General features: G+C 38.0%; 1 protein-coding gene across 2 annotated transcripts in view; it reads right to left on the minus strand.

The window, feature by feature from the left end:
* DCBLD1 (discoidin, CUB and LCCL domain containing 1) overlaps positions 1-13022 on the minus strand; it is a 67191-nt gene that overhangs the window by 21816 nt on the left and 32353 nt on the right. For both annotated transcript variants that reach the window (XM_039467475.2, XM_039467476.2), the window contains exons 3-5: positions 7994-8128; positions 6022-6073; positions 2145-2217 (exon numbers count right to left, since the gene is read on the minus strand). In XM_039467475.2, coding sequence (XP_039323409.1) covers positions 2145-2217; positions 6022-6073; positions 7994-8128 — 260 coding nt within the window. The remainder of the gene's footprint in view (positions 1-2144; positions 2218-6021; positions 6074-7993; positions 8129-13022) is intronic.

The raw sequence follows: 13022 nt of genomic DNA on the forward strand, positions 1-13022 counted from the left end.
CAGGGCACCTGCTTCTTCAACAACAACTCTAGTTAATTTATTTTACAGATTCTGTTCTCCTGACCTACAGGATATGCTTTGGTTTTGCAAAGACTCTTCTGAAAAGACTTGCTGCAACTGAACACATTTCCCAAGAAAATGAAGGCACTGTGGGGGCAGACTCTAAGATAACCCCCATGATCCCTGCTCCCTGTATTCCCTCTTGTGGAAGCCCCCTGAATGTCCCTGAGTATGAGTGGGAGCTGAGATTTTCTTCTAAGTCTATAAGAATATGGAAAAAGTGATGGGATACCACTCCCATGATAACGTTACATAAGAGTGTAATCTATCTTGCTAGGAGATGCCTTTGCTCAAAGACTCTCCCTTGTTTGCTTTGAGAATGCAAATGGCCACACTGAGAAGGCCTAGATGGCAAGAACTGAGGATGGCCTCCAGCTAAAATCTAAGAAGAAACTGAGGGCTTCAGTCCAACAACCCACAAGTAACTGAATGCTGTCAACATGACATGAGCTTAGAAGAGATCCTTCGCCAGTTGAGCCTCCAATGAGACCGCAGCCCCAGCTGACACCTTTGTTGCACCCTTATGAGACCCTGAGGCAGAGAACCCAGCTAAACCATACCCAGCTTCCTAACCCACAGAAAATGAAAGATAATAAATATGTGCCATTTTAAGCTTCTAAGTCTGTGGTAGTGTTATTATGCAGTAATAAATATCTAATACATCCATGACATTGACATATACAAAAAAGGCACTAATCTGAGTTCTTTGAAGAGGGTAGCTTTCAAAACACAAATTTCCTTTCAGATAAAATCATTCTAAATGCAAATAGTGCAAATAGTGCAGTTAGTGGGTCAAATAGGAAACCTATCTGCCAGCCCTTACAGATCATGTAAGATAAACATCCACAGTAAGAAAAAACTATGCTATTTCTCTTATTGTACATAATTCTTTTTTTTCTTGTACATAATTCTTACATTTCTTGCACAGAACAGGAAAATAATAAATAAAAACTTTCTACTGCTGGGGAAAAAAATGTCAACTTTTTATTTCTCAGTTCCCTGTAGTCATTTAAGAATTGCCTGCACCAAGTTAATCTTCAAACTGAGGTAGTGTAAACCATTTTAAGAGTCAATTTATAGGTCAGATGAGTATCCTGTGTCAATCTTGTAAATAAAAATACAGAAAAAAAGGAATGAAAAGCAAAATAAAATCTGCTGTTTCCAGAATCAGAATGTGCCAAAAGTGAATATTAAAGTCAAGCTTTTTCCCCACACCACAGAGGATTTATCAATCACCTGAAACAAGTAGATAAAGGTTATTTTTCCCCAGGCATAAAAACACATGTTAATAACTTTAAGAACAGTTTCATAACAATAGGTTTTTGCTATAGATTTCTAACTCAAGGCAATTCCCAAAAGCTAGGCTATAAACCCAACTACTTCAAATAGCAATGTAAATTTTTTTAAAAATCAGATACTAGATTTCCAGGACAGAAATCTGTAAATAGAAACAAATGGAGGATTATGTATTTGGAGATAGGACATGCAGTTTAGCAAAACGAATTCCTTGGAATTTATTTTTCTCTGGGAACAATGTATTACTGCATAACCCATATACTCTTATTGGACATAGAACTTGATTTGCAAGGAGAGAGGGAAATAAGAGCAGGATAGATGGCTTCACTGGCCCCAGATATGATGTCACTATTCTATAATGTGAATATTCATGTCCTTTGCTCTATTACAGGAACCAGTGGAATGTTAAAGAAAGAAACCATAACAAAAAGAATGCAAATTTATAACCTCTTACAAAAAGTGGATGGAATAATACTTTCAGATGGTGAAAAGTTTGTTTTTCATTTCATTTATAGTATGCTTAACTGGAAATGCTAGAAATAAGAATGAATGCATGGGTAACCTTAGTTTTTATACTTATTCATTCATTCTCAGAGAAGAAAGGCTTATGCATCTATCCAGAGTTTTATATTTCATTTGACTTTACTCAGTAATTAATGTAGGCAGAGTAAATTAATTTGGAGTAAAGTGGTATACAGTATATATAAAATGTATGATATGCTTTTAGGAGTAAGTAGACATACTTACTCCTTTTAATTCATTCTCTGCTATTACTCTCCATTACTTACATCTCTATATCCATCTACCATATTCCCAGAAATGTCTCCTGCTATGTCTTTACAACCAGCTGGGCAGAATTTGCTGAAAAAAGAAAAAGAAAAAATTTATATTAAATTACATAAGCAAAAAATATTAAACTATACTTAAATTTTTAAAGCATTTTCTGCCCTCCATATATATCTTGCTTTAATGACAACTTAGAAACCTGATTTGTGAAAATGCAGATCGATCTACAATGTTGTGGATCAACTGTGTAAAAGGCAACTTTTACACAATAATTGTTTGTTTTATATAAGGATTCACCATAAAGTCTATTAAACAACGAGCTTCCCTAATGCATTTTACTTGAGTCTAAGACATCCAATAAATATTTTTCACAAACAGGAACATCTCTAAACCTTATAGTACAATCTTGTTTCTATAAGAAGTGTTTAAAATATGTAACAATTTATGTTTTCTATGGATAAAAAAGACAAGGAAGAATATTCCTAGATTCTCTCCAGGAGAATTGTGAGGAACTTTCAATTTCCATGTTATATATACTGTAATATTTCCATTATATTAATGGAACTGTCTGATAGAAATATAATGGCAGCCACATATACAAATTTAAATATTCTAGAAGTCACATTTTTTAAAAGTAAAAACAGGCAAAATTAATAATATATTCTATTTAATCCAATATGTTCAAATTTTATCACTTCTACATATAATAAACAGAAATAAATACCAATAAGATATTTTCTCTTCTTTTTTCATATTTAATCTCCAAAATCTGGGGTGCATTTTATACAACACACATTAATTTGCACTCACCACAGTTCAAGTGCTCATTAGCTACCCAAGGCTAGTGGCTACTATATTAGACAGTGTGGTCTACATTAATTATGAAATACTTTTGCCATCAGAAAAACAGTATACACTTTAAAATTGGGATTCCAAGACCAGGGGTGGTGATTCATGCCTATAATCCCAGCACTTTGGGAGGCCAAGTTGGGTGGATAACCTGAGGACAAAAGTTCGAGACTGGACTGGCCAACATGGTGAAACCAGTCTCTACTAAAAATACAAAAATTAACTGGGTGTGGTGGTGCATGCCTGTAGTCCCAGCTACCCTAGAGGCTGAGGCAGGAGAATCACTGGAACCTGGGAAGCAGAGTTTGCAGGGAGCCAAAAATCCTGCCACTGCACTCCAGCCTGGGCAACAAGAGCAAAACTCCATCTCCTCCAAAAAAATTTAGGATTCCATTTATTTAACAGTCATTTTTCAAGAAACTTTCCAGAAACATGTCATAGCATGTGGTACAGCTGAAGGGTGTCAGGGCTAAGAGCAGAGTGACCCAAGCTCTGGCACCACCTAGCTAGCAATGGGACCCTGATATTGCATATAGTCTCTCTTAGATTGTTCCATTTCTATTCTCTTGAAGTGTCAACTTATCAGCAGGATGTGAAGACAGCTATAAACATCTATAAAAAACATGCAAAAAGAAAGCCAAGGAGTTATAAGAATGTTGTCAGCTTTGAAGATGAATGCCATGTGCCCTTACTTCTATATATACACACCACTTTACATAATGTTTACTTGGTTTGTTTAAAAAGAGCCAAACAGATTTGTACCAGCCCAAACAGATTCCAGAATAGAAGTTGTTTTTATTTCATTTCTTCTCAGTGTCCTCTTGCCGACTTGGCAAATTATATATGTAACAACTATCAAAACTATCCAATTAAATATTCCATATTTTCTTCCCATTGACCTTTTGGAGTCCCTGCATTCTGGTAGTACTCAAGGAATTAAGAAATAAAAATAAGGTTCACAATTCCTATTACAGGTTTACAATTCCCTAGAGCCAAATCCCTTAGAACCAGCTGTATTTCAGAATTCAGAATTTCTTGGACTCTAGAAAAGCAAAACAGTCCTAATAAATGTATATGGTGTAAGACCCCGGTGGGGTCTGCATACATTAATAAAAAAAATTAAAATACCTGTGTCAAATGCATGGTCATATTAAATAAAACACATAAAGATTAAATGGTCTCATATTAGTCTAACTTTGCTGTCAAATGAATTTAAGGTCACATTAATCAAGAATCACCACCAAATGAGTTACAAAGGATTTCAAAGCTTTCTATACTTCAGAATTATGGATGAGGGCTTGTGGACCTGTATTAGTCACCATGCCTTATCTTTAATCTAAACACTACAAAGTGGCTGGGCTAAAGGTGAGCTGATCTGGTACCATAATGCCACCCTGTAAGCTTAGATATATTCCCTTTCTTTAGGAGAACAGGAAATGACCATTTGATGCCCAGAGACCCTTATCACCAACTGGGACTGTAGACGTATAGCTAAAATAGATAATACTGGCATATGTGTATATTGGATGAACATTACTTTACAAAGCAACATTTAATTATTGCTCATTTTCATTTTTTCCCTCTATTAGACTTAATATTAGTCAACCATAGAGTTGTTTCTGCACATAAAATAATGCATTCATTAGAATGCCCAAATATCTGAGACCATAGGCTCTTAAGCCTGACTCCCTGGCTACGCCTATGAGGTGTGTAGCCCTCAGGAAGTCTTAATTTGCTTGTACCTCAGTTTTTAGGGATGTAACAGGACGTTCCTTGCAGACGTGTTGAAATGTTCACAAGAGCTACTTATTCTGTGCTAAGTGCAGAGAAGTATACCAGGCACTAGGAAAGCACTCTAAAGAGTCACAGCCGGGTGCCATGATTCACACTTGTAATCCCAGCACTTTGAGAGGCTGAGTCCAGAAGTTAGAGATCAGCTTGGACAACATAGAAATACACCCATTTCTACAAAAAAAATTAAAAATTAGCCAGGTATGATGGTGCAAGCCTGTTGTCCCAGCTATTTGGGAAGCTGAGGCAAGTGCATAGTTTGAGCCCTGGAGTTTGAGGCTATAGTGAGCTATGATTGTACCATTGCACTCCAGCCTGGGCAATGTAGCGAGACCCTGTCTCAAAATTAAAAGTCATAGTTTTTGTTAGTGTTGTTGACAATGATCTGTAGACCAGTGGTTCTCCACTGGGAGAAATTTTGTCCACCATGAGACATTCGGCAATGTCTGGAGACATTCTTGGTCGTTAAAACTGACAGCTAGGATAGATGCCAGGAAGACAGAGGCCAGGGATGCTGCTAAATATCTAACAATGCATAGGACAGCCCTGCACTATAAAGAATTATCTGACCCAAAACATCAATACTGCCGAGGCTAAGAAATTCTGCTTTAGACTGTTTTACTTGATAGATGAGGAAATGTACATCAAAGTGGCTAAGTAGTGTTCCCAGTTAAAGTAAAGCTGGGTTGAAATTTTTCATCTTCTTATTTGCAGCAGGTTTTTCTCTAGTGATAAAGGCAAAATGCACCTCCTCCCAAATGAAAGAATTTTAAAAGTTACTCCCAAATACTGGCCAGGAAAAAAATACAGTCTAGATTTGGTAATGATTCATTGGGCCTATAGTGGAACTCAGGGGTCAGCAAACTATGGCCTGTTGGCCAAATTCACCCTACTGATGTTTTTGTAAATAAAGTTTTACTGAAATACAGCATGTCTGTTAGTGTATACATTGTCTATGGCTTTTTTAATTTTAATTTTTGATACAACAGCAACAGAGATTATATGAATAAATGCAACAGAGATTGTATGGCCTGGAAAACCTAAAATATTTACTATCTACCCTTTGACAGAAAATGTTTGCTGACCTCCTGCTACATAAGAAACTATTTCAAATATTCCTCATTAGTTACAACATGAATAGTTAAAAGAACTTTAAGTACAAACGTATCTGGTTTAATGCGAAGGAAAACAAAATGTTCAGCAATACATGACTGGAACAGTTAGGATACCTATATTTACCTGTATTCTGTCTTCAAATAATGGCTAGCTCGTTCCAAACATGTTATTAAATCTGTCATAAATAAAGATAATTGCAATTAACAGAATGGAAACTAGGTCACTCGTGCTGCAAAGCTTTCTTTTAAAATAAAAGAGAGTTTTTAAAAAGCATTTATTCACTATGTAGTTATCAGAATTTTCCTTTAAAAAATAAATACTGAGAATCACTGTCTCCAGTATTTAATGAGTTCCTTTCACTTCTTTTTTCTGCCACCAACGATGGTTTTTCAACATTATTATCTAGTAAATGATAGCAGAATCTATATTCAACAGAAAAAAAAAACAACAAAAAACACTTGTTATCTGCTATCCCTACATGCCTACAAAGACTATGTGTATAATGTCCTCTGACAGGAACGAAATAATTTCAAAAGACCAACATAGTTCATAGAGAAGGTTCCCACATTTTAATTCAATAATTTAGCCAGTGGTATCCAGTGACAGAGAAGCAAATATTTACCAAGAAAACCTACAGCAGCCGGGCGCGGTGGCGCAAGCCTGTAATCCCAGCACTTTGGGAGGCCGAGGCAGGTGGATCACGAGGTCAAGAGATCGAGACCATCCTGGTCAACATGGTGAAACCCCGTCTCTACTAAAAATACAAAAAATTAGCTGGGCATGGTGGCGCGTGCCTGTAATCCCAGCTACTCAGGAGGCTGAGGCAGGAGAATTGCCTGAACCCAGGAGACGGAGGTTGCGGTGAGCCGAGATCGCGCCATTGCACTCCAGCCTGGGTAACAAGAGCGAAACTCGGTCTCAAAAAAAACAACAACAACAACAACAAAAAAAAAAAAAAAAAAAAGAAAAAAAAAAAAAAGAAAACCTACAGCATACAAGCTTTCATCAACCAGAATCAAGCATTTTAAGAAATAAGGTGCTCTCTAGAGTAATTTACAGAACCAAACTAATATTCAGCAACAGAGGCTGAGGTGAGGCTAAGATACAATGGATCTCGATGCATTTAGATCAACATAGTATGGTTTCTAAAATATTCCACACTTACTGTAATAGTTCTTTGGGAGCAGCATATGATAAACACTGACCATGCAGGCACCTGCTGTGATTGGTCAGAGCTGACTGGCTAAGAAGAAAATGAATGGCGCACCTCATTCCCAGAGCTTTTTTTGCCAGAGAGGACTGAGAGCAGAAACCTCTGTGACCATAAGCAGACAGGGTGTGGGCTGCACAGTAATTACTCTGAAACACAAGAGCCCAGGGCAGGAGCCCATGCTTCTCTTTCTCATCAGTGTTCATGTTTCCCTTCCCTTCTCTCCCATACAAGTTTCAGCTTTACGGTTATTACACTGTGTGACACTGACTTCATCTTGCACACACTTTGCATGCCTCCCGTGGTGGTGCACTGGTGTGTGTTGGGAAGGGGCTCCCTGGTGAAAAGTCTTGCCCCTGAGCTAGGAAGGAGGTTGGGAGAGGGCTTGAGAGAATACCCAGGACTTAAAAGGGTCAGGAGGGGAACACAAAGGTGCGCTATCCAAGGATTTTAGGAAAAATGAGATAAATTCTATCCCATGTAAGCCAACTGATCAATATGCTAATAAGCTTGTCTAACCCATGCCCCTTGGGCCACATGCAGCCCAGGATGGCCTTGGATGCAGCCCAACACAAATTCCTAAAGTTTCTTAAAATATAGTTACAAAATACTTTTGCAATTTTTTTAAGCTATTGTTAGTGTATTTTACGTGTGGCCCAAGACAATTCTTCTTCTAATGTGGCCCAGGGAAGCCAAAAGATTGGATACCCCTGTGCTACAACATGATTCAGTTCAGACCTAAATCATTTATAAAGATACAGTGTTATTCCTTCTCCTTCATATCTTAATTCTGCATCTGGGACCATAATTACGTCCAGGGATGGTGATAAGAGGAATTCTTCGACAGATACGGTTTGGAGATTTGTGTTGAGTTTTCTGTTATACCTGGATGGTCGCTGCTCGCATAGGTCAGCAAAAAACCCCGGCCAGAAATGTGGGATCCACTCTCAAAGCGGACGGTTACTTCACTTGTGTTCAGCAAGAGTTCTTTGGGAACAGTCATACTTCCACAGTATGGACCTAAAAACAAAGCATACTTACGGCACATTTCCAATTTTATAACAGCACAAATGATTAGTATATGGCAGTTTTTCCCTTTAAAGGACAAATTTACTAGACAATACATATGTATGGTTATAATCTTTACCAACTGAAATTTCGCTTGACACTCAGACTGATAATTTCTGACTGATGTGAACTTGTATATCTCCTAAGCCAAGAGGGAAAGGGGCTGACTCTAGACAAGCAATGACAAGCAATAAGGTGGAACTGGTTAACTGTGAGCAATCCAAGAGATAGGTTTTGTTTTTTGTAAAAAGAAGACAAAGGTCAAACACATTAGGTAGTTAAGGAAATTTTATTACAAAAATGCTATTCTAGGGGCCTCCTACATTGATCAAAGATACTAAAACTTTTTTTTCAGGGAAGTCCAAAAATTAAAAGACTTTGCAATGCATGGTAGAAATCTTATTCGCATGCAGCATACACATTGATATTTCTTTTACAGTAACTTCTGGTTAACCCCCAAAATTCACTGTAATTTGTAAAATGTATACAAAAGCTTTTGAAATCCTATAGTACAAATGATACAATTAAGGGTATAACGTTTGCAGAATAAGTTGCTGAAAAGCAATAGGGAACTCAATGAACTTTCAAAGGGCAAAATTAGATTTGGAACTTAAAATAACAAAAACTCTTCCTAAGACTACTCAAAGTAAAGTTAAGCTTTTAAAATGTCATCTTGAAAGTAACATATGCAAGACAATCTCTATGAAATGATATTAGCAAGCAAATTTTGAAGAGAAGTATTATTCATTAACTTCTCTCAAAACAGTATGGAAACAGTCAACAGCAACAATAACAATCAGGTTAAATAAGGAGAAATAATTAAAAAAAAGACTGCTCCAAGTCAATATGAACAAAACTGAGTTATACTAACTAGAACCAATAGAGACAAAACTGCTTGATATGGTTTGCTTTGTCCCCACCCAAATCTCATCTTGAACTCCCACATGTTGTGGAGAGACCCGGCGGGAGGTAAGTGAATTATGCGGGAAGGTCTTTCCCATGCTGTTCTCATAATAGTGAACAAGTATCATGAAAGCCAATGGTTTTTAAAAAAGCAGTTCCCCTGCACAAGCTCTTTTCCCTTGTCTGCTGCCATGTGAGATGTGCCTTTTGCCTTCCAACATGATTTGATGCTTCCCCAGCTATGTGGAATTTTAAGTCCAATTAAACCTTTCTTTTGTAAATTGCCCAGTCTCAAGTATGTCTTTATCAGGACTAATACAGTAAGTTGGTACCAGTAGAGTGGGGCACTGCTGAAAAGATACCTGAAAATGTGGAAGTGACTTTGGAACTAGGTAACAGGCAGAGACTGGAACAGTTTGGAGGGCTCATAAAAAGACAGGAAAACGTGGGGGAGTTGAGAACTTCCTAGAGTCTTGTTGAATGGCTTTGCCCAAAATGCTTATTGTGATATGGACAATAAAGTCCAGGCTGAGGTGGTCTCAGATGAAGATGAGGAACTTGGGAACTTGAGCGAAGGTGACTCTTGTTATTTTTTAGCAAAGAGACTGGTGGCATTTTGCCCCTGCCCTAGAAATCTATGTAACTTTGAAATTGAGGGAGATGATTTAAGGTATCTGGTGGAAAAAAATTCTAAGCAGAAAAGCATTCACAATGTGACTTGGATGCTGTTAAAGGCATTCAGTTTTATAAGGGAAGCAGAACACAAAAGTTCAGAAAATTTGCAGTCTGACAATACGATAGAAAAGAAAATACCATACTCTGAGGAAAAATTCAATCTGGCTGCATAAATTTGCATAAGTAATGAAGAGCCAAATGTTAATCCCCAAGACAAGGGGGAAAATGTGCCCAGGGCATGTCAGAGGTATTCAAAGCAACCTCTCCCATCACAGGCCCAGAGGCCTAGGAGGAAAAAGTGGTTTCCTGAGTGAGGCTGAAGGTCCACATGATGTATGCAGCCTAGGGACTTGGTGTCCTGCGTCCCAGCTGCTCCAACTATGGCTGGAAGGGGCCAATGCTGAACTTGGGCCGTGACTTTGGAGGGTGCAAGCCCCAAGCCTTGGCACTTTCCACATGGTGTTGAGCCTGTGGGTGCATACAAGTCAAGAAGTGGGGTTTGGGAACCTCCACCTAGATTTCAGAAGATGTATGAAAAATGCCTGGATGCCCAGGGTTAAAGTTTGCTGCAGGGGCAGGGCCCTCATGGAGCACCTCTGCTTGGGCAGTACAGAAGGGAAATGTGGGGATAGAGCCCCTCACACAGAGTCCCTGGGGTACCAGCTAGTGGAGCTATGAGAAGGGGGCCACTAGACCCCAGAATGGTAGGTCCATTGACAAGTTGTAACATGCACCTGGAAAAGCTGCAGACACTCAATGCCAGCAGGGAGGGGGGCTATACCCTGCAAAGCTACAGAGGCAGAGCTGCTCAAGACCATGGGAACTCACCTCTTGCATCAGCATGACCTGGATGTGAGACATGGAGTCAAAGGAGATCATTTTGGACCTTTAAGATTTGACTGCCCCACTGGATTTCAGACTTGCATGGAGCCTGTAGCCTCTGTTTTAGATAATTACTCCCATTTGGAATGGCTATATTTACCCAATGCCAGTAACCCCACTGCATTTAGGAAATAACCAACTTGCTTTTGATTTTACAGGATCATAAGCAGAAGGGACTTGCCTTGTCTCAGATGTGACTTTGGACTGTGGACTTTAGAGTTAATGCTAAAGTGAGTTCAGACTTTGGGGGACTGTTGGGAAGGCATAATCTGTTTTAAAATGTGAGGACATGAGACTTGAGAGGGGTCAGGGTCGGAATGATATGGTTTGAGTGTCCCCACCCAAATCTCATCTTGAATTCCCACATGTTGTGGGAGGGACCAATGGGAGGTAATTAAATCACAGAAGAAGGTCTTTCACATGCTGTTCCCATGACAGTGAATAAATCTCATGAGATCTGATGTTCATAAAAAAGGAGTTCCCTGCGCAAGCTCTTTTCTCTTGTCTGCCAGCATATGAGATGTGCCCTTTTCCTTCCACCATGATTTGAGGCTTCCCCAGCCACATGAAACTGTAAGTCCAATTAAACCTTTCTTTTGTAAATTGCCCAGTCTTGGGTATGCCTTTATTAGCAGCATGAAAATGGACTAATACACTGCTAAAGATTCAGATGATCATGACACAACTAAGCATTGCCCTTCTGGTATAAAGGATCCAATTACTCTCTGTTCCAAGTTCCACATTCTGAAGATGTGATAGAATAAGAAAGAAATGCTATATGCTTACCCTCACATGCCAAATTTCTAGCATTCCCTATTACTAAATTATAGTGAAATCTAAATAAAAATGAACACTTCCCTCTTTAGAAACACCATCATATGTAATTACTTACATGAGTTAATAATTTCAAATTACTCAGAATAGTACCTAGCACATAGTAAAAGCTATATAAGTGCTTGTTAAAGAAATGAATACATTAAAAAATAAGTCATATCTGTTTTCTCTCTAGACTGTGTTCCATGGTGCAAAGAACTTTTATACCCACTCCTTTATCTCCAACAGATTGTATAGTCTCTGGTAGGTGACAGCCCCCCAAAAACTGTTTGAATTAAATTGAAATGCACTTTTTACAACAGTTTTTAAAAGCCAAACCCCACTAAAAGATTCGTAAAATATTTTAAATCTTGTCACTTTGAAATAGTATGGAGAAGTCAGGAAGAGAAATGTAAAGAAGAAAAAAGTAATTAATGTAATGAATAATATGGATTTTTGTAAACTAAAATATTGCTCACAAGCACAGCAGATAAGCCATTCAGACTAAATTTATTTATATAATGAGGTAGAATGATAAGCAGTTTTGCAAAGTTAAAGTGAGTCAGATTGCTATACTTGACTTTTCCAACTTATTCTGTTTATTTTACATATGTTTGAAATTCTTTTGTTATTTGCACAGATAAGAGGGTTGAAGATACTTGCTTTGTAAACCTAAGGATAAATAAGTAACTAGTAACTTGTTGCTTTTAATAAATTAGAATATTTTCAAATAACATTTTTTATATTCACCCACTAATACATGCCTCTCCAAATGGTGATGATGATAGTAATCTCTCCTTAAATTTCGATAGCATTCCAAGGAGTTCTAATAAAAACTGTAGGTGGCCAGGCACAGTGGCTCATGCCTATAATCCCAGCACTTTGGGAGGCTGAGGTGGGTGGAGTCAGGAGGTCAGGAGTTTTGAGACAACATGGTGAAACCCCATCTCTACTGAAAATACAAAAAAAATTAACTGGGCATGGTGGTGGGTCCTGTAATCCCAGCTACTCGGGAGGCTGGGGCAGGAGAATTGCTTGAACCTGGAGGGTAGCGGCTGCAGTGAGCCAAGATCCCACCACTGCACTCCAGCCTGGGTGAGAGCAAGACTCCATCTCAAAAAACAAACAAACAAATGAAAAATGAAAACTTTAAGGTAAGCAAGTTTAAACTGATTATCAGTGACAACTTGTTCAGATTTTTTTTTTTTAGATTTTATGGAACAGTTGAAAGGAAAAGTTGCAAAAGTATACATATTTTACACAAATAAATAAAAGTATATACCATCATACTAAGTTGTCATGCAATACATATGATTTCCTAGACCAAAAACATGTAACTACAGTAAAACTCTAATTTGGTTTCATCCTCCCAGTTATGACAGACATGTAAATATTTCTGAAAGCAGTTCAAAGAAGGAAAATATAAACACATACCCCTTTAATTACCCTTACCACCCAGACTGATCAATCCCTTTCATATTCTTATTACTGTACTGTAAAATTGTAACAAAATTCTAGAGGGGGTAAGAGATACCCTCTCTATATAAATATCATAATTGAGAAGATTTTTGTT

The sequence above is a fragment of the Saimiri boliviensis genome, chromosome 4, assembly GCF_048565385.1.
Source record: "Saimiri boliviensis isolate mSaiBol1 chromosome 4, mSaiBol1.pri, whole genome shotgun sequence".
NCBI classification, from domain to species: domain Eukaryota; kingdom Metazoa; phylum Chordata; class Mammalia; order Primates; family Cebidae; genus Saimiri; species Saimiri boliviensis.